A 27421-nucleotide genomic window follows, 5' to 3' on the forward strand; every position below is an offset into this window, starting at 1 on the left:
TATATTTTTATATTTCTGTAGGATCTGTGGTGATATCTCCTCATTTGTTCCTGATATTGGTAATTTTTATTTTCCTCTCTTCTTTTTTTTAAATTTCTTTGCTGAGGATTATTAGCCCTGAGCTAACGTCTGTGCCAGTCTTCCTCTACTTTAGATGTAGGTTGCCACCACAGTGTGGTTGACGAGTGGTGTGGGTCCATAGGTCCATGCCTGGGATTCGCACCTGCAAACCTGGGCTGCCAAAGCGGAATGTGCTGCACTTAATCACTACACCCTGGGGCCAGCCCCTGTTTTTCTCTCGTCTTGATCAGTCTAATTACAAGTTTATCAATTTATTTGATCTTTTCAAAGGTGAACTTTTTTTAGTTGATAATTTCTCTCTTTTTAGTCTGCTTTCAATTTTATTGATTTGTGCTCTTTATTATTTCCTTCCTTCTACTTTGGGTTTAATTTGCTCATGTTTTATAGCTTCTTAATGTGACACTTAGATTGTTAACTTAAAACTTTCCTTGTTTTTTAATATAAACATGTAAAAGTATATATTTTCCTCTAAGCCCAGGTCAGCAAGCTTTTTCTGTAAAACACCAGGTAGTAAATATTTTAGGCTTTGTGTGTCCTATGGTTTCTGTTACAATTACTCAACTCTGTTATTATAGTGTGAAAGCAGCCATACAGAATACATAAACAAATGAGTGTGAATGTGCCCAATAAAACTTTATTTTTGAAAATTGCCAATGGACTGGATTTGGCTCACACCCTGTAGTCTGTCAATCCTCTACTTTTGCTGTGTTCCACAGATTTTCATATCTTGTATTTTTGCTACCAATCAGTTTGAAATATTTTCTAATCTCACTTGTATTTTCCTCTTTGACGTATTGGCTCTTTAGAAGTATATTGTTTAATTTCCAAATATTTGAATGTCTTATCAATTTTTAAGTTAACTTTGTTGTGGTAAGAGAATATATTCTGTAAAATTTAAATCTTTGGAAATTTATTGAGATCTTTGTAGCCCAACATGTGGTTTATCTTGGTGAACATTCCATATGGACCTGAAACGACTATGTTTTCTGTGTTTATTGGGTAAAATACTTTATAAATGTCAGTTAGGTCAAGGTGGTTGATAATATCAGCTCTTTATCCTTTCTGATTTTTTATCTCATTGACCTATTGATTACTGCAGTAGGGACCATGAACTCTTCATCAATGATTGTGGATTTATTTTTTTCTCTTTAGATCTGTTAGTTTCTACTTTGGTATTTCGAAGTTCTGTTTTTAGTTGCATATATCTGTCTGATGTGTCTTCTTAATGAACTGACCTGTTTATCATTATGAAATGTTCTTTATTCCTGGTAGTACCTTTTATCATGAAATTTTTTTATATGATATTAATATAGCCACTCAAGGATTTTTTTAAAAATTGTTTTAGTGGGGTCATACTGGTTTATAACATAGTGTAATTTCAGGTGTACATTATTATATATCAGTGTCTGTATAGACTGCATCGTGCTCACCACCAGTAGTCTAGTTTTTATCTCTCACCATACATATGTGCCCATTTATCCCTTTCACCCATTCCCTACTCTCTTCCCCTCTAGTAAGCACTAATCTCTTCTCTTTACCCATGTGTTTGTTTATCTTCCACGTATGAGTGAAATCATACACTGTTCATCTTTGGCTTATTTTGTTTAACATAATATCCTCAGTGTCCATCTATCTTGCTACAAACGGGACAATTTTGTCTCGTTTTTATGGCTGAGTAGTTATTCCATTGCATATATATACACCACATCTTCTTTATCCATTCATCAGTTGATGGGCACTTAGGTTGCTTCCACATCTTGGCTATTATGAATGATGCTGCAGTGAACACAGGGGTGCATAAATCTCTTTGTATTGTTGATTTCATGTGCTTTGGATAAATACCCCATAGTGGGATAGCCGGATCATATGGTTTTTCTATTTTTAATTTTTTGAAAAATCGCCATACTGTTTTCCATAGTGGCTTCACCAGTTTGCATTTCATCCAGCAGTGTATGAGGGTTCCCTCTTCTCCACATCCTCTCCAACATTTGTTCTTTTTGTCTTGTTAATTATAGCCGTTCTGACAGGTGTAAGGTGATACCTCATTGTAGTTTTGATTTGCATTTCCTTAATAATTAGTGACATTGAACATCTTTTCATGTGCCTGTTGGCCATCTGTATATCTTCTTTGGAAAAAATATCTGTTCATATCCTCTACCAGTTTTTGATCGGGTTGTTTGGTTTTTTGTTCTTGAGCTGTTTGAGTTCTTTACATATTTTGGAAATTAACTCCTTGTCAGATATATGATTTGCAAATATTTTCTCCCAGTTGGCAGGTTGTTTTTTTCCTTTTGTTCATGGTTTCCTTTGCCTTGCAGAAGCTTTTTAGTCTGATGTAGTCCCATTTGTTTATTTTTTCTTTTCTTTCCCTTGGCTGAGTAGACATGGTGTTCGAAAAGATGCTGCTAAGACCAATGTCAAGGAATGTACTGCCTATATTTTCTTCCAGAAGTTCTGTGATTTCAGATCTTATATTAAAGTCTTTAATCCATTTTGAGTTGATTTTTATGTATGGTGTAAGATAATGATCTACTTTCATTATTTCACACGTGGCTGTCCAGTGTTCCCAAGACCATTTATTGAAGAGAGTTTCCTTTCTCCATTGTATGTTCTTGGCTCCGTTGTCAAAGATTAGCTGTCCATAGATGTGTAGTTTTATTTCTGGGCTTTCAGTTCTGTTCCATTGATCTGTATGTCTGTTTTTGTGCCAGTACCATGCTGTTTTGGTTACTGTAGCCTTGTAGTATATTTTGAAGTCAGGGATTGTGATACTTCCAGCTTTGTTCTTTTTTCTCAAGATTGCTTTGACTATTTGGGGTCTTTCATTGTTCCACATAAATTTTAGATTCTTTGTTCTGTTTCCGTGAAGAATGTCATTGGGATTCTGATTGGGATTGCCTTGAATCTGTACATTGCTTTAGGTAACATGGACATTTTAACTTTGTTTATTCTTCCAATCCACGAGAATGGAATATCTTTCCATTTCTTTATGTCTTCAGTGTCTTCAGTGATGTGTTATAGTTTTCAGTGTATAGGTTTTTCACCTCTTTGGTTAAATTTATTCGTAGATACTTTATTCTTTTTGTTGCAGTCATGAATGGGGTTGTATTCTTGACTTCTCTTTCTGCTTGTTTGTTATTAGAGTATAGAAATGCAACTGATTTTTTTAAGTTGATTTTGTACCTTGCAACTTTGCTGTAGTTGTTGGTTATTTCTCATAGTTTTCTTGTAGATTCTTTAGGGTTTTCTATATATAGAATCATGTTGTTTGCAAACAGCGAGAGTTTTACTTGTTCCTTTCCAATTTGGATTCCTTTCATGTCTTTTTCTTGCGTGATTGCTCTGACCAAAACCTGCAGTACTATGTTGAATAGAGTGGGCACCCTTGTCTTGTTCCTATTCTCAGACAGATGGCTTTCAATTTTCCACCATTATGATGTTGGCTGTGGGTTTGTCATATATGGCCTTTATTATGTTGAGATACTTTCCTTCTATACCCATTTTATTGAGAGTTTTTATCATAAATAGATGTTGGATCTTGTCAGATGGTTTCTCTCCATCCGTTGAGATGATCTTGTGATTTTTATTCCTCATTTTGTTAATGTGGTGTATCACATTGATTGGTGTGCAGATATTGAACCATTCCTGCGTCTCTTGTATAAATCCGGCTTGATCATGGTGTATGATCCTTTTAATGTATTGCTGTATTTGGGTTGCCAATATTATGTTGGGCATTTTTGCATCACTGTTCATCAGTGATATTGGCCTGTAATTTTCCTTCCTTGTGTTGTCCTTGTCTGGTTTTGGTATCAGGGTGATGTTGGCCTCGTAGACTGAGTTAGGAAGTATTCCATCTTCTTTAATTTTTTGGACTAGTTTGAGAAGGATAAGTACTAACTCTTCTTTCAACATTGGGTAGAGTTCTCTAGAGAAGCTGTCTTGTCCTGGAGTTTTGATTTTTGGGAGCTTTTTGATTACTGTTTCGGTCTCTTTACTTGTGATTGGTCTATTCAGATTCTCTATTTCTTGTCTCAGTTTTCAGAGGTTTTATGAGTAAGAATTTATCCATTTCTTCTAAGTCCAATTTGTTGGCATATACACTCATACTTTCTTATGCTTAATTTTTACGTGGCATATATTTTTCTATCCTTTTACTTTCAATCTGTGTGTGTCTTTATCTTAAAAGTACATCTCTCATAGACACCATAAAGTTCAATCTTACTTTTTGATTTACTCTAACAGTCTCTACTTTTTAATGATGGATTGTTAGTCCATTAGCATTTAATGTACTTTCTTACATGGTTGGGTTCTTGTCTGCCATTTTGTTTTCTCTTTGTCCATTGTTTTGCCTCTTAGTTCCTCCTTTCTTACTTTCTTTTGGATTATTGTCATATTTACATTATACTCTGTTATATTTATTTAACGTTTACTAGCCCTTTGCACTAAGTTTTATGGTTACTCTAAAGATTACAACATATATGTTTTTTCTTTTTACATGATACTGAGTGCTACCATACTCCACTTTATCTAAAATGTAGAAACTTTCCAATACTATAGGGCAGTTTACCTCCTGCCCCCAATTCCCTATGCTATAGTTGTCATGTGTATTACATCTACATGTGTTATAAACTCTACAGAAAGATGTTATTTTTTGCTTTAAACAGTGCCATGAATTTTAAAGAGAAGAAATATATGGTCTTTTATATTTACCTACATAATTACCATTTACAGTGACCATCATTCTTTCCAGTAGATAAGAGTTTCCATATGGTGTTATTTTTCTTCAGCCTAAAGAACTTCTTTTCTTCCATTAAAAAATATAATGCATTTTTGTTAGTGATGAATATTCTGGCTTTTTTTAAATATGAAAATATCTTGTTTTTCCTTTAATTTTGAAGGATATTTTCTCTGGCTTTTGAATTCTAGTTGACTAATATTTTTTCCCTTCAGCACTTTAAAGATGTCATTCCATTGTCTTCTGGCCTCCATTGTTTGTTATAAGTTACCATAATTTATATTATTCTTCCTCTTTATGTAAAGTGTCATTTTTTCCTCTTAGTGCTTTCAATATTTCCTCTTTGTCCTTGGATTTTAGCAGTCTTCTATAATGTCCCTAGATGTGATTGTCTTTGTATTTATCCTGTTTCTAGTTTTCTTAGCTCCTTTTATCTGTAAGTTTATAGGCTTCTCCCAATTTTAGAAATTTTCAGCTATTATTTCTTCACAATTTTTTTGCCCTACTTACTGTTTCTTCTTTTTTCAATCTTCCAAGTTTATTGATGCTGTTTTCTGCTACCTCCAATGTTAAGCTCACCCAGTGAATTTTCCGTTTCAAATATTGCATTTCGGGGCCAGCCCTGTGGCCAATTGGTTAAGTTCGCATGCTCTACTTCAGCCACCCGGGGTTTCGCCAATTCAGATTCTGGGTGTGGACCTAGCACTGCTCATCAAGCTATGCTGAGGCGGCGTCCCACACAGCAGAGGCAGAAGGACCTACAACTGGAATATACAAGTATGTGCTAGGGGGCTTTGGGGAGAAGAAGGAAAAAAAAAAGATTGGCAACAGATGTTAGCTCAGGTGCCAAACTTTAAGAAAAAAAACAATAAATATTGTATTTCTGAGTTCTACAGTTTCCATTCCATTGTTTTTTTTATAGTTTTCCTTTCTCTGTTGACATTTCCTGTAAATTCATCCTTAAGTCTTTGAAAATATAACTTTTCTAAAACCCTTTTCTGCTAATTCTAACAGCTTGATTATCTTGGGGGTTAGTTTCTATTGACTACTCTTCCTCTTGACTGTGGGTCACATTTCTTGTTTCTTTGCGAGTCAACTGATTTTTGATGCATACTGGATGTTGTGAGTGTGCATTTACAGATTTTCTGGATTCTCTTATCTTCATCTGAGGAACGTTGGTGGTTTTTTTCCCTTGCAGGCAGTTAACTGACTAGACTCACCCTCCACACTCTGCCTCTTCCACAGCAGGCAGCAGCTAAAATTCCTTGTAGCTTTCCAGCTGTTGCTTTTCGCTGAGAATCTTGGATCCTCTCCTGTGTGTGCACAGTTCAGAAGTCAACCGAGGATTTGTGGATCTGGAGGGTACCTTGTCCATTGCTTTCCTGTTTCTGCTCGGGTCTTCTTCTTTCCCTTGGACTGCCCCCTACCCGACCCCAGCTCCACTTTCCAGCTTCTCAGACCTAAACTCTGTCTTTGACTCTTCAAGCCACAAAGAGTTTGGCTTTCTGGGTGAAGTTCTGCCATCTTGTTCCATGTGGGTTGAGGGATGCTTACGGCAAGAAATCCGTAAAGCTGCAAATTTAATCCTGTGCAGTTTGCTGCTTTCAGTGATCAACTTCTGTGCTGTTTCTACCTGATTTTTGTTGCTCTCCAGTGCTTTGAAATAGTTTATAATTGTTATCTGTGGGAAAGTTAATCCATGGTAAGCTACTCCACTGTCATTGAAAGTGGAACCATTTAGCTGATTTTCGTTTTTATGCAGACTTTTAAGTGGCAAGTTTAATTCATGGAAGCTCACTGTAGATATTAATAATTTTATATTTATTTCTGCTATTTGATTTTTAGCTTCCTCTTTTTATTTTTTTAATTTTTGGTAAGTTATATTCTTTGTTTCTACTCTTTTATAATTACCTTGGCATTTTACCACATTTTTTATGTATAACTTAAATACTAAATTATAACCACATATTGTCTGCCTCTATGCAATAATAAAAGGTGTCTAGAACACTTCAGCTCTGATCGTCTTCCCCCAACTTACAAGCTGGTATTCTCCAATATTTTGGTTCTGTGTGTATAGTATAATGCACACAAAAATGTTACAAAACATCACAAAGCAGATACCATCCTCAGGGTAAAAAGATAGCACATCACCAATGTACTAATTTCCTAGGGCTTCTGGTACTAAGTACTACCAACTAGGTGGCTCAAAATAACAGAAATTTATTGCCTCATCCTTCTAGTGGTTAGACATCCAGATTCAAGCTGTCGGTAGGGCCGTGCTCCCTCCTGGCTTCTGGATCTTCCCGGCAGTCATAGGCGTTCATTGGCTTGTGGATGTATCACTCCAGTCTCTGCCTCCATCGTCACGTGGCCATCTGCTGCCTGTGTGTCTGCTTCACGTGCTGTTTTCTTCCTAGAAGGACGCCGGTCATACTGGATTAGGGCTCACCCTGGTGATCTCTTAACTTGATTACACCTGTAAAGACCCTATTTCCAAATTAGCTCACATTCGCAGGTACATATCTTTCTGGGGGACACAATTCAACCCATAACAACCAGTACCTTAAAAGTGTCCTCGTCGTTTCTCCTTGCGGTTACTTCCCTGCACTCCTTCCCAAGGTCACTGCCCACCATCCATCTTACAACACTAGTTCGCTAGTGCTTGACTTTCAGCTCTTTCTAAATGGGATCGTCTAGACCATCACTCTCTGCTAGAATGTTCAGTGATGATGAAAATGTTCTGTATCTGCACCACTGTGGTTGCTAGTGGTCACGTGTCTATTAAGCACTTGAAATGCGGCTTAACTGAGGAACTGAATCTTAAATTTTGTTTAGTTTTAGTTAATTTAAATATAAATAGCCACATATAGTCAGTGTCCATCATATCGGACAGCACAGGCATGGTCTATATTCTTTTGTGTCTGGATGCCTTCATTCAACATTGTTTTACAGATTTATCCAGGTGTTAACATGTAGCTTTGGTTTGTTCATTTCTAATACCTGTATAATATTCTATTTTATGTATATACCATAATTCATCTATTTTTTGTAGACGTTTGATTTGTACTTTTTGGCTATTACAAGTAATGCTACTGTGAACACTCTCATCATGTCTCTTAGTGCACATATGCCCATATTTCTGAGAATGTATACTTAGGAGTGGAATTGCTTATGATCAACTTTAGTAGGTAATGCCAAATTGTTTTCCCACAGTGGTTGTGCCAATTTCTTTTGTTCCAAGAGTGTTTATGAGCTCCCATTGATCTACATCTTCACTAATCATCAAAATTACTTAGTCTTTTAAATTTTAGCTACTGATGGGTACATACTGGTATTTCTTTGTGGTTTTAATTTACATTTTTCTGATGAGTAATGTTTATTGACCATTTTGACATTATGTTTTGTCAGTGCCTTTTCAAATTTCTTGACAGTTTTTTTTAAATCTTTTTATTGATTTTTCTGGGTTGGAAATCTTTCAGTTGTTTCTGGGTACAAGTTCCATGTATTCCAGGTATTTTCTCCCACTCTATGTTTGCCTTTTTACTCATTTAACGGTATCTTTTGATGCATAACAGTAATTTTAATAAAGTCTAAATTAGCGTTCTTTCATGTAATGTTTTTTGAATCCTGTTTAATAAATCTTTCCCTACACTAAGGTCATGAAGGTATTTCCTTGTATTTTCTAGACGCTTTGTTATTTTGCCTTTCTGAAATTTATTTTTATGTATTCCATAAGGAATATATAAATTGTATTTTTTTTTTCCACATGGCCTATCAATTGACCCACCACCATTTATTTAAAAGACCATCTTTGGGGGCCAGCCCGGTGGCGCAGCAGTTAAGTTAGCACATTCTGCTTCGGTGGCTCAGGGTTCACTGGTTTGGATCCCAGGTTGTGGACCTATGCACTACTTGTCAAGCCATGCTGTGGCAGGCGTCCAACATATAAAGTAGAGGAAGATGGGCGTGGATGTTAGCTCAGGGCCAGTCTTCCTCAGTAAAAAAAGAGGATTGGTGACAGATGTTAGCTCAGGGCTAATCTTGCTCAAAAAATAAATAAATAAAATAGAAAAATAAAAAGACCATATCTTTTCCCACCATTCTGCCGTGCCACCTTTGTCATAAATCAAGTTTCCATATATGCATGGGTCTGTCTCTGAGCTGTCTATGCCCTTCCTTTGGTCTATTCATCTATTCTTGCTCTGGTACCACACTCTTAATTACTGTAACTTTTTAATAAATTTTCACATCTCTTACAAGTCTTGTCATATTGTTCTTCTTTGCTAAGAGCATCTTGGCTTTTCTTTGCATTTCCTCATCCCTTTAAATGCATCTTAGGGCAACTCACTGACCTTGAATCTAGCTTTAACGTAACACACGGTGTATATATTAACTTGTAATATTTTAAATTACAGACAACATAATACCAATGCCCCAGCTCAGAGGAAGGTACAGGTGCATCTTAGAGGGATCACTGGTGCCTGTGAACCAAGTAGGCTCTGAGAGACTGGACTGGATGGGATGAGATAAATCTGGTGTGACAAGCTAGTGAAGGCCAAGAAATGGACACCTAATTCCACCCTCTTGGGTTTTAGTGTCATTCTCAGGGAGAAAATGGAGAAAGACCTGTGAACCCGAGAATGTCTGTCTTGTTCACTATTTATTGTATTCCTGTGGCTGGTTGTACAGTCGGCATTGAATAAGTATTTGTTAAATGAGTGCGTATGTGTATATAAAATATGCTTCTCAGAAGACGTTGTATAGCCATGAGTTTCACTCTTTGCCTTAGATGCTAGAAAGCTTAAAACCAAACTTTTAATAGCCTGTGAGATTTTGCTGTTTTGTGGTTTTACCTATTTCTTTCTTCTTTTTCTTTACCGAGGTAACGTTGGTTTATAACATTATATAAATTTCAGGTGTACATCAGTGTATTTCAGTTTCTGTGTAGATTGTATCACGTTCACCACCCAAGGACTAATTACCGTCTGTCACTGTCCACGTGTCCCTTTACCCCTTTCGCCCTCGTCCTATCCTCCCTTCCCCTCTGCTAACCACCAGTCTCATCTCTGTATCTGTGTGTTTGTTGTTGTTTTTATCTTCCACTTATGAGTGAATACCTGTTTCTGTTTTAAGTGTTATACGCATTACCTCAAGTGTTTTTGGAAATAACTGCATAGATTTTTCTTTTTAGTGTTGACTCTAGTGATTACCTGTCAGTGATTCTAGAAGTTTGTTGACTTTCTACATCCCTAAATGGAAACAAACTTGCCAGTTCCTTAGCACATTAAGCTCCTTTCTATTATAATTCAGTTTCAGATTATATCCAATTTCTCATATTTTAAAATACTCAAATTTTATGATGGAGAAACTGCCAAGTTATCCTGTTTCTCCAATTTGTATTTCCTTTCCTTCTTGAAAAGATGGGTGTAGTTGATGAGACTTACATAAAGCACATGTTAATTAGTTTTCTGCTCTAAATATTAAAATTCTCTGTTTTTTAATACAGATGTGGAATTAGAAGAAGCTATTAGAAGAAGTCTTGAGGAAATGTAATTAAAGATATTACCGCACAACATCAAGTGACCTTGAAGAGACTCAAAATAATGAATTCTTGAGTTTGTTTTCTAAAGGATGCCAGAAATCTACTAGTACAAATGTATTTGAAAACATGCTTTTTTTCTTTTACATGTTCAAAATATGATATTTGCTTTGTATTTTTGTGCTATTTTGCAAAAATGTACAGAGGAATAGAATACATGTTAATGCAAATATAAATCATGTATTCTAATATAAGTATCACAGTTTCCCAGTTAACATAGAATTCATATATTTAGGTTAAAAGAATTTAAAAAAAATAGAAAAGCTCTTGACTATTGTTTATATGTTTCCCAAATAGCATTAGTTCTTTATCTGTACTGTACAGATGATTCTGGGTTTTTTTCAGGAGTGAAAATGAATATAAATAAAGCTGTCATAGCTCAGTTTCTCTGTAAATTCCACTTATCGTGGCACTAATATATAATACCTTTGAGATCTTTGCTTATGATTATTAGAAGAGAGTAATGGAAACTGATCATGGAAACAGATTAAAAATTTTACCAGCATGTTCTTTGTGGATTTCACTCAGATGTGTATTCCTGCTTTAATTAGATGAGCACATTGCGGGAATAAAAAAAGACCCCTAATTTCTTTGAAATTATTAAAAAGAAACCTTTTCCATTCCTTTTACCTGCTTAGACTTTTATGTGACTTGTATTATCTACTGTGTAAAGGGAATGATGTCAAAATATTTGCATAGAGTTAAACTTATTTTTAATAATATTAGTCTTTTTTTATATATATTTGTGTAAACATATTCTTCAAAAAATAATGTTGACAGTCTACTCAGGATTAATCTTCCTTAACCCTTTAAAATTTTTGTTTCATATGGAAAGAACTGTCTTCACTTTATTCATTAAATTGTCAGTTTTCCTACTTTGAGTATTACATATTTAATTTTTAAATGTCGAGGCCCTCATTTTGAATAATAAAAAATATTACATAATTAGAAGACTAAGAAGGGCTTGTCAAACTATTTGTGTGTATATGCTTCATGTTATTTGACCAGAAATGTCATCCCTAAAATTCTGAATGGTAATTACTTACCAAACTTAAAATTTTCTATAAATATAAATTTTTTTCTTTGACAAAAAAAATCATGGCTAGAAATTCTTTCTCTGCAACTAGATATTTTAGTGTGAAATAGCATTACTTTTTAAAAAAAAATTACCGTAGTCTTTTCAATTCACATTGGAAACCATTTTGTGTTTTTATTTCTTAAGATGTCTGTTCTATACTACCTGCTTGCATTTTTTTTAAGTAGAACTCACGGCTTGAGAATTTACCAGTCATTTTTCCAAAATGACCACACTGTACTTTTAATTTATATGTTAAAGTGGCCAAGCAAGGCTTTAGGAGGCAGTCACTGAGCCAGACCTCAAAGACATCTATCTGCGGGAGCTTGCTCAGCAGTGAGGGCCACAAAGGACGTTCCAGAAAGAAAAGGGCTTAAGCAGATGTAGGGAAGAGGAAGAAACAGCACCTCTTTGCCAGAGGGGCCACACGTGGGTGTGATGTACACTGACGTTCTAGTTAGAAGCTTTTGTAGTGTGTATGGTAGAGAGGAAGTGAAGCTTGGCATTTGATAGGAAAGGAATATTTCACTGTGACCTTTAAGAAAAGGTAATTGGGTTGTTTAATGGTGTACTTAATCATTGTCACTGATTGTATTTCTACTTGTTAAGCAATTAAAAATCATTTTTAAATTACTTCATAATTTGAACTTGATTTAGACACAAGAGGGAGATGTACTCTGTGGATGATATTACAGAAAGTTATATGGATTATTAAATTATAAAAGTAAATGTTTCTAACATTGATAAAGATGCTTATCTTTTTGTTACATCATTCATTCATTCACTCACAAAGTATTTATTGAGTATTTGCCACGTGCCAGTGACTATTGTAAGCACTTGAGATGTGCCAGTGAGCAAAACATATCCCACACTCCTCTATGGAGCACACATTGGGGAATGAGGCGGGCTGGGATAGAGTGATGGAAGATAAGCAAGTATATCTGGTGGTGATAAGTGTAATAAAGAAAAACAGGGAAGGGAAAGATAATAAATAGTGTAGGCATGGGGGGCTTACTATTTTTAATATGGTGGCCAGAAAGGATCGTGCCCAGGTGAACTTGAGCAAAGACCTGAAGAAGGTGAGGGAGTGAGCCATGCAAGTATGTATGGGGAAGAGAATTCCAGGCAGAGGGTGAAAAGGTCTAGAAGGGAGCTTGATCTATCCATGGGAAAACAAGGAGGCTAGTACGGCGGAGCAGGATGAGCTAGGGCAGTAACAGGAGATGAAGACCTTGAGGCCTTTCTGAGGACCTTGGCTTTCACTCTGCAATGAGGAGCCCTTGAAGGTTTCAGAGGATAAGTGCTGTGATCTGCCTTATTTAGAAGGATTACTGTAGTTAGAGAACACGCCTGAGCGGCAGGAGCAGAAGCATTAAGACCAGATAGGAGGGTACTGCAATAATCCAGACGAGAACTTTTGGAGGCTGGGACTGGAGTGGCAGCCCCAGAATTGGAGAGAAGAATCTGGATATATTCTGAAGGTAGAGCTGACAGGATTTACTTACGGATTGGATCTAGGATATGAGAGACAAAGAATCCAGGATGATTCCAGAATTACTTAGTAGACTTTCAAACCATTCACAGAATGTCTTTGGATTCCGAGTTGGTTTCATGCTATGACAAAATATATTTGATGGCATCAAGTAATCCTCTACATTAATAGTTTATTAATATTTAGATTGAGTTCAGAGTTGTTGACAGGAAAAATTCACTAGAATTCAAACACACAAGATACTTATTTGGGCAATTAGAATTGCAATTCAGGGAGCAGAGATCCAGGTAGAAACGCAAATAATGTCCCGATTACAGGAGAGGGACTCGGGTTTACGGGGAAGAGGGAGGAAGATGAGCTGTGCTGTGTGAGGGAACAGTTTATTAGAGCTAGATGTGGTAAGGCTAGGTTCTTCAGAGACTGATGACTCGGTCATCGGCAATGTGCAGTTCCATCAGTCCCTACAGATGGGGTATTCTTGTGCTTTCACTGACTCCCTGGAGTGTCGGCAGTTTGGTGCAGTTTGGCAGATAAAACAAGACTGCAAGGCACTTCCTCTGAATGGCTGCTCTGGCTCTGTTTTAATATGGCTCCACTCTTGTCTTTCACAGAGGGGCCTGGTATCCAGGCTTAAGGGCCTCATCTCTGTTCAAGCATATGAAGAACTTTGATCTCAGATTAAAGGTGGTAATTCACCTTAAACTGTTATTATGTATCATTTTATGTGCCTTGCACGTTCTCATCCTTGCACTATGGGGCATGTAGCTATAATGAGATGGCAGCAAAGCACAAATTTTTAAGTAGATAAATTTTTGTACTCCTAGGCCTTTTCCACTTCCACTGACATTTATGGTGTCTGACCTAGTGGCCTACTGCATGTTTTCATTCTTAATAGATTTAAATAAACTGAGTGTAAAATGGCCTTAATTAATACCAATTATTTCACTCAAATTCCAACAGGAGTAATTTTTTAATAGAATAAAAAGTCAAAAATCCCTTCAGTAGAACAGGTGGAAATAAGGGAAATTCACTTTGCTTCCTACTACATCCAGCTAGACAGAAAAGTGGGGTAGCTTCCCCCCCCCCCCCCCCCCATAAGCTTCAGTGGAGGTGTCCAGGCTTGCTTTATTCTCCTCTCAGGAGGGACGACCAGGACCGGTCAGGCAGGTTTAGGAGCGGTACTCGAAGGCCATCAGTTCCACAAAGGGACCTCTTGCATCAAAGGCCTTGACCGTTTCTGGTTTTGCTGTGAATTACTGGTGCCGGGAGAAAGCAGGCGAGGGTACCCTCACCCCCGTGGCGGGGATTTTGTGCTATTTTGCCAAAACGCAAAATAGCGGGGGCGACCTGGCGACTTTGGGCGGCCCGGAGGGCCGGGGCCGCACGGGGCAGAGGTCGGGGTGTCCTGCGGGGCTCCTCGGCGGTCTCGGTTGTGCCAGGGCCTGAGAGAAGGATCCGGCGACACGTTAGGGTCCCCCGTTTCTGCGCCCGTCCCGCCAGGTGCCTGGGGGCCGCCGGCTTCTCTCCGCAGGCCCGGCCCCGGCGGCGCCTCCCGACCCCGGCCCGCGGCGGCGCGCCTGCCCTTGTTTGGCCACGCGGCGGCGGCGGGGAAGGCGGCGGCGGGGAAGGCGGCGGAGCGGCGCGTCCTCCGGGCCGCCCCCCGCGGGCGTCAGAGGGGCGGGCGCCCCGCGCGGTGACGGCGACGCCCGCGGCCGCCGCGCTCCCCACTCGCCGCCGCGGAGAGCGCGGTGACCGCCCGCCGCCCCGCCTCGGAGGCCCCGATGGCTCAGGCGAGGATCAACGCGAAAGCCAACGAGGGGCGCTTCTGCCGCTCCTCCTCCATGGCCGACCGCTCCAGCCGCCTGCTCGAGAGCCTGGACCAGCTGGAGCTCAGGTGCGCGGCGGGCGCGCGGGGCCGGGGCCGGGGCTGGAGGTCGGGGGCGGCGCGGCGTCTGCGCCGGGGGCGGGGGGTCCCGTCCGCGCCGGGTTGGCGCGGGGGGGCGCCTGCCGCGGCGGCCACACCTGCGAGCGCGCTCCTGCGGCCGCGCGCCCGGGGGACTCGGGGAAGAGAGAAGTTCGGGAGCCGGTGTTTGAGGTTAGGGGCTGTGACCTCGCGGGTCTCCAGAACTTCGAGAACCTTCGGTGTGCCGGCGTGTGGTCTTCCCAGATGTCTTTAGTTTATTCTTTCCCACTTAGGCATTTTTAAGAGAGGCAGCAGCTTAGTGGCCCATAATGGGAATGATCGGTTTCTTTGCTCGAGAACACTTCCGAGCAAAAAAAGACAAATTAAAACTCCAGGCATCCATCTGATAGCCAGGAGTAGAGAGAAGGAGGGCAAGCGAGGGCTGCGTGCTTCGCGGCCTGGAGGCCCCCGGCCCCTCTCCCCGCTGCTGCGCTCGGCCGCGGGTCTCCGTGTTGGCCGTGCGCCCCCTTCCCCGGGGCTGCGCCGACCCCTTCCTGAGAGCGCTAGTCACCGGCCTCAAGGCTGAAGATGGTCCCCGGTTTTCCCTCCTAGCTGATTAAGACTTTATTAATTAATATAGCGGGAGGCTTGTGTAGGATTTGTAAATATGTATCATAAATTTTGGAAAGACTTTTTTCCTTTAACATTGTATGGAAACTTTTATGTCTTTCCTATAAACAATTGTGTCGCTCAGGTTCCTGGGTAAATTGTGTGCAGGTGGAGTTAAATGGAAATCTCATTGAGGCACCGCTGAAACTGCACAGAATTGTTTCCCATAGTTTTCGCCGGGTTCTGAGTGAGCAACGGAGTGTGTAAGCCGAAAGTTGTAAGAAGCGACGCCTGTATGTCTTTGTCTCCATTAATGTAACAAAACAAGAAGAGGTGGCTGTTTGACCAGAAAGAGCATTAATAACCACAGTATATCTTAGCAAGTGAGGCATTTATGATTATTGTTACCCCGAGAGGAGAGTCAAAAAATGAGAAGTTCTCCACCCACAATGGTTTCATGGATGGCAATGGATAGAGAAACCTGAGCCAAAAACCCCGTTCTGGGGTTCTGCGCACAGCGAGGGAAACGGACCGGAGAGGAGAAGCGCTGCCCCCGGCTTGAGCCTCCTGCGGAGCAGAGCTAGAGACCCGGGCCTTGAGACGTCCCTCCCAGTGCTATCTTTCCTTTCATGTAGCAGCCCAACAAGGGACTCCCGGTCTCCCCCAGGTCTGCAGAACTTTGAGGGCGTGTTCTCAGCCGTCGGGAGTCTCTCTTCCCTCCGCAGAATAAAGGGATTCTTTTCTTAAAGAAATGAAGAGGATATTGTCCCTCCTTTCTTCACGCTGAGTCATTGTCCCCAAACGTGTAGTAACGCCTCATGTGTGGTAGGTACAGAGCAGTCAACTGCTCATCTTTAAAAGAAAGCCTCTGGTTTTGAGTAGTAGTATAGCCTAACGTTTGATTAATGTAAAATGAGTCCTGATTACTGTATCAAGTGATTAAAATATAACTTGCTGAATTAACCCTTGAGCTGAGGAGTGTCAACCTACAGAAACAGAAACCAGTTTAAGAGGCAAAGCGTTTGTTTACTTGGGATCAAAGGATCGCAGTTGGGGGAGCACAGATCCTGGGGAAAGGGAGGAAGGTGAGGTGAGTTGTATTAAGAGTTCACTGGTGCCGCAGGACGTCGGGCTGGGTTCGTACTTCATCGATGGGCGTGGGGCTCGATCATCAGGCAGAAGGCCAGCCTTGTGCTTCCCAGAGTGGTTGGCAGTTCGGTCAGCAGTGAAGTCCCGTTGCATCAGTCCCTACAAACGGGGTATTCTTGTTCTCACTGACTCCTCGGAATGTTGGCGGTTTGGTCCAGTTTGGAAGATCAAGAAAACAAGACTGCAGGGCAATTCCTCCACAACGGCCGCTCGGGCTCTGTTTTAATGTGGCTCCAGTCAAGTCCTCTTTCACGTTGGAAGGACCGATTAACATGTGTCTCATTGTTCCTTTTAAGGACTTGCATAGTAATTTTAGACTTTTGTGAGCTTTGTCTCTTCCTTTTAAAAAAAGTAATACTGGCTGAAAACTAAGGAGGTGTTTCAGCAGGTAAATAAAAATAGAGAAAAATGCTAGTGCTGATCCGTTAAAGACTGTTCGAAGGCACACGGGCAATGTCCCAGAGCGCTGCCCTGTTAAGGACTAGCGTCAGGCCCAGGAGAGCAGTATTTACAGAAAAACGTGATATTCATATGTAATTTTGCTCTAATACTTTAATTTCATGTTAAGGACGACTAATAACGCTGTGTGTGAGGTCGAGTCAAACAGTACGGTTGGTACCTACCTAGAAGCTGGCGTTCACTGTTCCCCAGCCACACTAGTTTTGTCAACTGTGGTAAAAACTTCCGTATGAAACTGAAAACAGACTTGTGCTAAATGCTTTATACCTGGAGAGTATGTGATGTTTAAAATGCTTTAAAATGTTTGGCAGCGTTCCATTTGTTTCTAAACTTTACCACACTAGTCTTTCCTTTTTGACTCCATCTCATCTCCGTTTTTGCTTCCTCCTAAAACTGTGATTGCTTTCTCTCCTGATTTTCGTGACCAGTTCTAAATGGTGTCTGATTTTTACATTATCAGTGGTTCAAGACACTCTGCTTATTATTGTTACTTTTGTTTCACAGCACAATTTATAAATAATACACGCTAACGTTTATTCACTTAATGGCTACTGACTATATGCCCGGCCCCAGGCCTTTGTGGAAGTTACTATTACCTCCATTCTCCAGATGGAAAATTCAGGCTTAGGAAGTGAAAAGACTTGTCCGCAGTCACACAGCTAGAACCCAGGAGGTTTGGCTGTGGAGCCTAAAACTTTATGCCTGAATTTTCTTTTAAAGTTAAATATGTCATATTTCAAAATGTAGGACTAGTATATGGATGGATATGTGATTCTAATGAAAGAGGTGAAAATTCCATTTAAATTGGTGTTTAATTCAGTAAATATTGAACACCCATTCTGTGCCAGGTATTGAGTGACTCCTAGAAGGTTCTGGATAGCAATGAAGATGTTTGGGACATGGGGTTGTGGAGAGTGGCAGAGGGGAGAACGACAGGACTGGGAAATTGGCTGTTCCCAGATTTCCCCAATGATCATATTGTGGCTCTCCACTCCTCTTATCAGCCCTTTGCAGCGGCTTACATGACAGCCGGGGAGCGAAGGGTTGGGGCGGGGCTGCTACGCATCATTTGGCTGAAAGTTTCCTGTTGCTTACAGTTTCTTGGGTGTGCCGATGTCACAGAAGTCACAAAACAAGATGGCATCCTAATTAATACTGTCTCACAGTCTCTAATGTGAAAGAGCGCTTTTCATATGCATAGTCATCTGAACCTTTACGGTAGGAGGAGGGCACATATTCTCTCTCCTAGAGATGAAGGAGCTGAGGCCCAGGGGCTTGAGTGGCTTGCCTGAGGCCGTACGACTGATGAGTAGCTCCCAACATTTAAACACCAGTCCCGTTTTTACAGCCAAGTGTCTCAGTAGTGAGTGTAACTGAATATTTTGGTGCTGATTAGGGAAACCTTTCCAAATCTACGCTGCCAAAGATACAAGTGGTCGCTGTGGTCTTCTCTTGATACAAGAGTATTGAATAAGAGATGGGACTGTGATTTTAAGAACCTGTTTTAGAAATTATTTCTTTCAAATAAATCTATGATAGCATTTGCCATTTTCGCTCCTTTTTATGAAAGCACAAATTCTTGTTATTTTTATAAGCCTGAGTTCACAGTGGTAACTACATAATAAACACCACGAAGCTGAAATGTGCCAACACCACTTCTAGGCACATTACACATATGAGCTCGTAATTTTCTTAGTTGATGCTGTCAGTCCCTGTGTTAAAGCCTTTACTGCTTTTCTTCATTCAGTCACAACCACCGTCTCATTATCCCTCTTTCATAAATGAGGACATTGAGGCAAAGAGAACTTAAGTAACTGCTCAAGGTCACACAGCTAGTAAGTGGCAGCCGGGGTTTGAACAGGTGGACGGAACAGTCACTGCATTTCCTCTGCCAGCCGTGTTAGCTCTGGTCCCCGTGGCCACAGGCTGGGGAGATGGCTGTCGGGCCTCTCCTAAGTCTCTCAACAGTTGTCCTTTTGCTATGAGGCTGCCGAGATTTGTGAGGTGCGAGACCTAACGACTGGCTGAGGATGTGTGCACTGGAGCTTGGTCCTCATCGGAGGATTCTGACCAGAATTTCCTTGTGTTCAAGCCTGCTTGGTTGTGATTTCATGCAGAGAGTTTTCCAGGAGCACAGCCCGGGCCAGCCTTGACGTGAGGATAAGTTCTTTCCCAATTTGGACATGTAGCTCTTCCAGGATCTGTTAGTAAAAACAGAACTGCCCCTCTCCGCCAAGAGAAGTGTTGTCAAATGCCGTGTTAAGAAACGTGAAGGATAAAGTGAGATGGTCCAAGGCTTGTCTCACCAGAGTTCCAGAAGAAAATAGTAGAATGGAGGACAGAGACTATTTGAAGATATAATGGCTAACAGTTTTCTAGAACTAATGGAAAGGTTGTAGACAAAAAGATTTACATATGAGTTGAATTTAAGGATACCAGTAGCTGATAAACAGTATAAATATTACTTAAATTAAGTAGAGATCTACATTCAGCTTTTTAAAAGAAAAATTAAAATTTGGTGTAGTCCATACACTGGACAGGTGTGCAGTGCTGAAGGAGGCATTGATTGCCTCCAGGGAGAGGAAGGGGAAGTTGCTAAGGAAAGAGTTCCTGCCAAAAGGTTTGGGTTGTGAAAAAGGATCACGCTGCAGACAAGGGTCAGGGATAAAGAATCCTTGTTCAGGAAGAGGGAAGCGCAAAGGAAAGGTCCGTGATGCCAAAAAAGCCCTTGGAATCTTTACATTTGAACAATGCATTCTCCCTTTGCTGTGAAATGAAACAGGGGAACATGAAAACATATGTAAGAAGTCCTGTAAAAGATAAACTCTGTTTGCACAGGGAAAATGCCCCAGTGGTCTCTGGCCTCAGTGGGGAAAAAACCCAAAACTGAAAAGTTCCATCTGGGGGCTGGCCCAGTGGCACAGCAGTTAAGTGCACATGTTCTGCTTCGGCGGCCCGGCATTCACCGCTTCAGATCCTGGGTGTGGACATGGCACCGCTTGTCATGCCATGCTGTGGTAGGCATCCCACATATAAAGTAGAGGAAGATGAGCACGGATGTGAGCTCAGGGCCAGTCTTCCTCAGCAGAAAAGAGGAGGATTGGCAGCAGATGTTAGCTCAGGGCTAATCTTCCTCAAAAAAAAAGTTCCATCTAATTTTTTCTATATTTGGTCTCATTTGATGACAAAATATCTTCTTCATAGGACTGATTTATTATATTTTTTTCTAGAGTGTCTCCTTTTAAACCGTTTTCCAGTTAACAACTCCATGAACTTCTGTTGTAACCTATTGTCATAGATGAAGCCTTCCTTTTTATCATAACATTCAGGTCTCTCTTTATCCTCTTACATTTGAATACAAACTCGAGTGTTGAAAAATTAATCTCTTCTTTCAGCATCTTCTCATTTACCAATCGCATGATTCATCTGTGTCATTGTTTGTGTTTATAGCGTAAATATTACATGTTAGTGTCCACTCAGTCTCTCTCACGGGTGCTGGGCCCTAGTTTGTCTGAGAGTTTGCTGCTGTAAAATGTGTAAGAATGTAATGAATGGCATTGGGGGAGGACCTGATATTGTATTCCTACTATTTTATAGAAGATTGTTTTTAGTTGTGTTTTCCAGCCAAATTTGTCACATAAGCTTCTTACCTGCTCTTTGCTTTTGCTGGCTCCTATAAACACAAAGTCCGGCATGCGTTTAGTGTCTTGATGTGTAAAGAGACCCTGTGACTCTGCAGTGTATCAGTGCTATTTTGGGGATAACAGGTGGGTGACTGTTGGGGAGAAGGCGTGTGTGTGGCTAGGGTGAGGAGGGGGTCCTTATATGGGCAGGACATGTGTTAAACCCTTGGTGAAGTTGTTCCTTCCCTGCTCACGTAAGGCAGCAATCACGGTGACATCTTCTGTGATCTTGTGTTTCTAAGACCTTCTGAGTACTGGGGATAGGTGTGTCACTATTTATCTTGCAAGAGTTGGCAACTTATTTAGTTTCAGTATAATATATAACAAGAAAGTGCCGTGGAAACAGAGCACTTTAAATATACTGGGTTTTTTCCCTCTTGCTCTCCTGAGCCCACAGCCCAGTAACGTGACTGGGCGTGTTCGTGTGTGTGTGTAGTGAGTGCATGTGTGTGTGTAGCTGGAGAAAGGAGTGCTTCCATAGTTGGATCAGGGCTTTATACCAAAAGCCTACAGAGGCATTCTCTTTAAATTCAGGAAAACACAAAGACACCCTTTCTCACCGCCACAGCTTAATACAGTACCGAGGACTTTAGTCAGTACTGCAAAGAAAGAAAATAGGAGCTCATAGGATTGAAAGGGAAGAGAGAAAACTATCATTTTTTGCAGATGATATGATCATCAATGGAGAAGAACCAAGAGAATCAAAAGACAAACCATTAAAATTAATGTGTGAATCACAGTTGCCAGTTACAAGATGAATCTGCAAAAACAGCATTTCTCCAACCAGCAAAAAGCAACTAGATAATGCAATTAAAAATATATTAGTCACAATAGCAGCAATATCCATAAAGGATCAAAACACTCAAAAGAGTCCACAAGACTACCATTAAGAATACTTCAGGGGCTGGCCCCGTGGCCGAGTGGTTAAGTTCACGTGCTCTGCTTCAGGTGGCGCAGTGTTTCGTTGGTTCGGATCCTGGGTGCAGACATGGCACTACTCATCAGACCACTCTGAGGCAGCGTCCCACATGCCGCAACTTGAAGGACCCACAACAAAGAATATACAACTATGTACCGGGGGGCTTTGGGGAGAAAAAAAAAAAAAGAATACTTCAGGGGCTGGCCCAGTGGCACAGCGGTTAAGTTCGCACGTTCAGCTTCGGCAGCCTGGGGTTCACCGGTTGGGATCCCGGGTGCAGACATGGCACCCCTTGGCAAGCCATGCTGTGGCAGGCGTCCCACATATAAAGTAGAGGAAGATGGGCACGGATGTTAGCTCAGGACCAGTCTTTTTCAGCAAAAAAGAGGAGGATTGGCAACAGATGATAGCTCAGGGCTAATCTTCCTTAAAAAAATAAAATAAATAAAATAAAAAAGATATAAATATGAGAAAGGTAAAATGATAACATTAACAGAAGGAAATGTAGTAAAATATCTTAGGACCCAAGGGATGGGGAAGAACCTGAAACAAAACTTCAAAAGCATAAAACATAAGGCAGAACAAAACCAAGAAAAGAGGAATTTGTTCTCTTCAAAACAAGGATCTCTGTTCATGAAGGACATCCCGGAGTACGTTCCTGTGTGACAGGATGGGAGAAGATGGCTGCAGTGTCTGGAACCAACAAGGGATTAATACCTTGAATACACACACAGATCAAGAAGAAGACAGTAACCCCTGGTTAAGAACGAAAAAACCAAACAGGCGAAGGCTGTGAACAGGCTAACAAAGATGAAGGAGTCGGCTAAAATTATTAGTAATGAAAGCGGTGCAAATTAAGTCCTGCGTACCACTGTACGCTTAGTAGACTGGCAACGGATAGAGGGAAGGTGCCGAGTACTGGCAGGGCTGTGGGGACTCTTCTGCTTTGCTGCTGGGAGCAGGGCCTGGTTCAGCCATTCTGGAGAACAATCCTAGTCTCGAGTCAAGTTAAGGGTCCACATGCCCTGTGTCTCTGCATTTCTGCCCTGGGGTGTGTCCTAAGGAGACTCTTTCAGGTCCGTAGGGGACATGTATTCATTGAAGTGTTATGTGTGGTGAGGAAAAGCTGGGGACGAGGTGAGTGTCTCCACGGGGGAGCACAGGGAAGATCGGCGGGTCCCCACGTGGAGTGTTTATCCTTCAGCAATTAGAAGCTGCTGATTAGAGGTACACATAGGAGTGGACGGTTCTCGATAAAATAATGCTGAAGGAAAAAAGAAACAGTGAGATATAAGTGAGTTGAAAATAGACAGATTTTGTAAGAACAAATACAAATAGATAAACGCTACATAAAATGATTGCCCTGTGAGTGGGAGGAAAATGGGAGCTGGGTAAGTGAATTAAAAAGAATAGAAAAATTAAAGAATAAAAAATAAAAAGGAATAAAGAGTTTTTGAAAAATGTTGCTAATGATCTTTAAAACTTGAGTTGGATTGAAGGATAGCGAGATGAGGAAGACAGACCTTCCACGGCGTAACCGTTTTGTTTTCCCGATCTGTGTAGGGTAGAGGCTTTGAGAGAAGCAGCAACTGCTGTGGAGCAAGAGAAGGAAGTCCTCCTGGAAATGATCCACAGTATCCAGAACAGCCAGGACATGAGGCAGATCAGCGACGGTGAGGCCCGTTCCACAGGAGGGCTCGACTTTTACTCACTCCCTTAAGGGACTGGGACAGCGTGGGGCAGTTTTTGCTTCACTAGGCTTCCACGTTTAGTACGAGCAGCAGACAGCAGCTGCAGCTGTCCGTTATTGCAGGAGCCACTTACCCAGAGATCATTGTTGCAGCTGGAAGTGACAGAAAAAGGCCTGCAGGCTCCAGAAGAGCCAGCCCCAGGCAGTGAGGCCCTGCCCTCGACCTCAGGTTCACACTCCTAACTTCAGTTCTTTAGGCGTTACTGGACTGTAGAAGATGTAAAAGCAGAGGGAAAGGTGAGAGATAAAGGAGAGAAGACAAAAGGAGATGAATTGAGGTGTAACTTAAGGACGGAGGGAGGAAAATGCAGAGAAAATAAATTACAATCCAATAAAACCCCATTAATGTAAAATTATGTGATCAATTTCATATAAAAAGCATGACTGACTGCCCGTGGAGGAACAGGTCACTTGTGATTTTCTTTCATTGGCAATAGTCTTCCTGATTTGGCTCCTTTGGTGCCCGCTAGGTCAAGCTAGTGGGCCAGGTAGCTGGTGGGGAACGTGTGCACTCTCACCCCCAACCAGAACTGTTCCACATCCACAGTGGGGTCAGGTCTAGCCTGTCTTTTCACCATCCTGACCAAAGATGAATGAATTTGGGAGGAAGTTACAGGGCAGTTCAAATAGGAGATTGCTGACTTCTTCATGTAAATAATGAAATGTTGGTACAGCGTCCTGTGGGGGAGGAAGACAGTTTCCCTGCCCTCTAGGTCCTTCTGGCAGGTCTAAGAATTAAATTGACATGAGACAGGACAACGGGAGAAAATCAAACAAAGTTTATAACATGTATACGTGGGAGAAACCCAGGAAAACGGAGTAACTCACCAAATAGCTGAAGCCACCACCTTAAATACCATCTTCAGATAAAGGTAAAGGAAGCTGTTGGGGTAGTGATTTGGGACTTCTGAGGGGAGGAAGGTAATTCACATGGAGATGGAGGAGCAAATGTTTGGTGAGCAGATGTTTGCCGTGCCTTGCAGAGACAATGGGACGTGAGACAACTTTGATCAAATGGGCCTTGCCAGGTGCCTTCCTGTCTACACGCCTGGAGTTACCTATGGTGTTACCACCTTCCGGGGACAGGCCTTCTATCTGCAATTTTTTAAGCAGTTACATGGGAAGGTCAGAGTTTCTTTCTGAGTCTTTTGTTCTTAAAAATAAGCCAAAGAGACACATTTTGGGGTGGCACATTCTGATCCCCCGCAGCCCTTTTCCCACTGTTGCCTCTTAGTGCTGGCCAAGACAGACTGTGGCCTCTTTAAATTCATCTGGAAGGGATGAAGTCAGTGTGTAATTTTGAGGCCAGCTTTTGCTCCACTATTGTGGCTATGTTTTCTCAGCCAAAATTGAGGCATCGGATTCTGATATACATGCAGAATATGCCACCCCAAAACATGCCTCTTTGGCTTGAGGGTTATTTTGAGCTGATTATTTTTGAGAAACTGCAGACACAACAGAATCTCTGAAAACCGAGTAGAAATTACCCTTTTGTAAGAGACATTTACGTTTATAAAGGAAACCTCCATTTGTAAAGGTATCTCCCTCTCTGTACCAGGAAGAGAAGGATACCTCTAAATCACAGAAACTTATTGGGGGGGAGAAGCCACCTACTACTAAATCTGCATCACCATGTGACCCTTGAGAATCGGGCTTCCATGTCACCTCCCATAACTGGCCTCCCTCCCTCCCCAGCATCTTTGTCTTTAGCTGAAGATGGTATTTAAGGTGGTGGCTTGGGCCATCTGGGAGAGTTACTCAGTTTCCCTGGGAATCTGCCATGTATGTATGAGGTATACATGTTAATAAACTTCTGGTTTTTTTTTTGTTAATCTGTCTTTTATTACAGGGGGTCTCAGCTAAGAACTAGGAAAGGTAGACAGAAAATTATTTTTCCTCCCTACGTGCACATCCTTATGGAGAGACCCAGGACATCTCACCTCACAAAACCTAGTTATGCTCGCTGTTCACTCTGTTCTGGCTTGATCTCCGTCCAGTTGCAAGTGCCTACCTGCCCAGACTTTTGCAAACGTGACAGCTGGAGGAGTCATCTGGTCTCCCATGCATAAAGACTTCAGCTCACTCTCTGTAATCTGATACACTTTAGCAGTTAATCCTACATACTGTAGTTTTAACCTTTACCTTTAAAAAATTTATAGCAAAAGTGCTTACAGAAAATAGACTTAGTCACAAACGAATGCCTTCGCGTTCTTGACATGGGTAACTTTATGTCTCATACTGATTGATATTTCAAACTTTTTATGTTTAGGAGAAAGAGAAGAATTAAATCTGACTGCAAACCGTTTGATGGGACGAACCCTCACCGTTGAAGTATCAGTAGAAACCATTAGAAACCCCCAGCAGCAGGAGTCCCTAAAGCATGCCACCAGGATTATTGATGAGGTGGTCACGAAGTTTCTGGATGATCTGGGAAATGCCAAGAGTCACTTAATGTCGCTGTACAGCGCGTGTTCATCTGAGGTGCCGCCCGGGCCAGTTGATCAGAAGTTTCAATCCATCGTAATTGGCTGTGCTCTTGAGGATCAGAAGAAAATTAAGAGAAGATTAGAGACTCTGCTTAGAAATATTGAAAACTCTGACAAGGCCATCAAGCTGTTAGAGCATTCTAAAGGAGCTAGTTCCAAAACCCTGCAACCAAGTGCTGAAAACAGATTTAATTAGTTCTCAAACCTAAGAGCACTTACAAATATGGAGGTAAAAATGATAAAATACTATTTGAAGTGGTAACTAGTTCTTTGTTAGGCAGAACAACTCATTAGATACTGATAGTTGTTTTAGATAAGGAAAATATGCCAGTGTCGCCAGTTTTGTGAATAACAGGTAAAACCAGAAATGTTTTAATTATCTTTCTAGAACTTTTTAGATTGAAGTCTTGTCCTGTACTAGGATCTAGCACCTAATACATATATTTTTTTACTTTCCTGTGGCTGAATCCTTAGATGTGGGGAGAAGTAAGTGCTCAGCTGGGGCACCACTGTCACTCTTCCTTTCTGGGCCCGTCTGGCTCGGAGACACACGGGCGCATGGGCGTCTGGTGGACTAGCCATTCTTTACCTTAAGCAGCACACACTTGTACACATCTCCTGTTGACCAGGCAGCAGGCTCGAGGGATACAAGCAATCACAAAATGAGAACCTTGCCCTACATCTTGTTTCACTCCGTAGTTTTTTTAGACATCTGTATCAAATTACTTTCAACTTAAAGATTTATGCCTCTCATAATGTGCATGTATTTCTTGATATACGTGAAAACATGGCATAAAATGTGGGAGAATTCACCTCTAATTTTACCACTGTGAACAACTATGTAGCTACTTCATCTTTTTCCAAATGCATAATTTCTCTACATTTTTAATCATTACGGAAATACAGTGTTGTACCTTGCCTTTAAAAAAAGAGTTAAGTGCAGCTATAAAGTCTGCTTAATTGTCAACTTTTCAGCCTCCGTTCTGTGTAGTTGTAAAATTCACTTTCCCCTTCCCCTTACTGGACGTATAGGTTATTTCACTTTCTTGCTTATTCCTGCAACACATTATGTACATAGAGTATTTCCCTTCTTTTGTTTTTGATTTTCCTTGGTGTAAATTCCCAGCAGTGGGATTTACTGGGTCAAAGGGATACATTTTCATGACTTGACATATTACCAAATTTTTTTGTATAAGAGTTATATCAATTTATACTGTCTTCAATAATTAAAATGTAGCTATTACCCCGAAAGCTTTCCAGCATTGAGCATTGTTTTTTTCTAACATTAGACGTGAAACACCTTAATTTACTTTGCATTTTGTTTACTAACAAGGTTGACCAATGTATTGATTATTCCTTCATGTGTGACAACTGAGGCGACTATCGAACACTTTTATTTATTCAAAGTGACGAGGGCCATCGATACATAAAAACCTCAGCTTCCCCCAAGACCACTTCAGAACGAGTGCATCAGACTGCAT

General features: G+C 41.0%; 2 protein-coding genes across 9 annotated transcripts in view; both read left to right on the top strand.

Moving 5' to 3' along the window:
* The window catches only part of ZNF451 (zinc finger protein 451), a 79513-nt gene extending 67275 nt beyond the window's left edge, over positions 1–12238 (top strand). For 5 of the 8 annotated variants that reach the window (XR_011430070.1, XM_070245732.1, XM_023624300.2 and 2 more), the window contains one exon: positions 10323–12238. Coding sequence is in view for 3 of the 8 variants with exons in the window: in XM_023624300.2 (XP_023480068.1) it covers positions 10323–10369 (47 nt within the window). In the remaining 5 variants the exon portion in view is untranslated. Of the gene's footprint in view, positions 1–21; positions 60–10322 lie in introns of all 8 variants that reach the window. The other 3 variants (XR_002802039.2, XR_011430069.1, XM_070245733.1) reach the window with 2 other exon arrangements.
* Positions 12239–14604: 2366 nt separating this feature from the next.
* Positions 14605–27191, top strand: BAG2 (BAG cochaperone 2). Its single transcript, XM_023624319.2, has 3 exons — positions 14605–14876; positions 23268–23377; positions 25724–27191. Exons 1-3 carry the CDS (start codon positions 14764–14766, stop codon positions 26134–26136), a joined length of 636 nt encoding a protein of 211 aa, XP_023480087.1. The 5' UTR covers positions 14605–14763; the 3' UTR covers positions 26137–27191.
* Positions 27192–27421: the final 230 nt, after the last annotated feature.

Source organism: Equus caballus, chromosome 20 (genome assembly GCF_041296265.1).
Source record: "Equus caballus isolate H_3958 breed thoroughbred chromosome 20, TB-T2T, whole genome shotgun sequence".
NCBI lineage: Eukaryota > Metazoa > Chordata > Mammalia > Perissodactyla > Equidae > Equus > Equus caballus.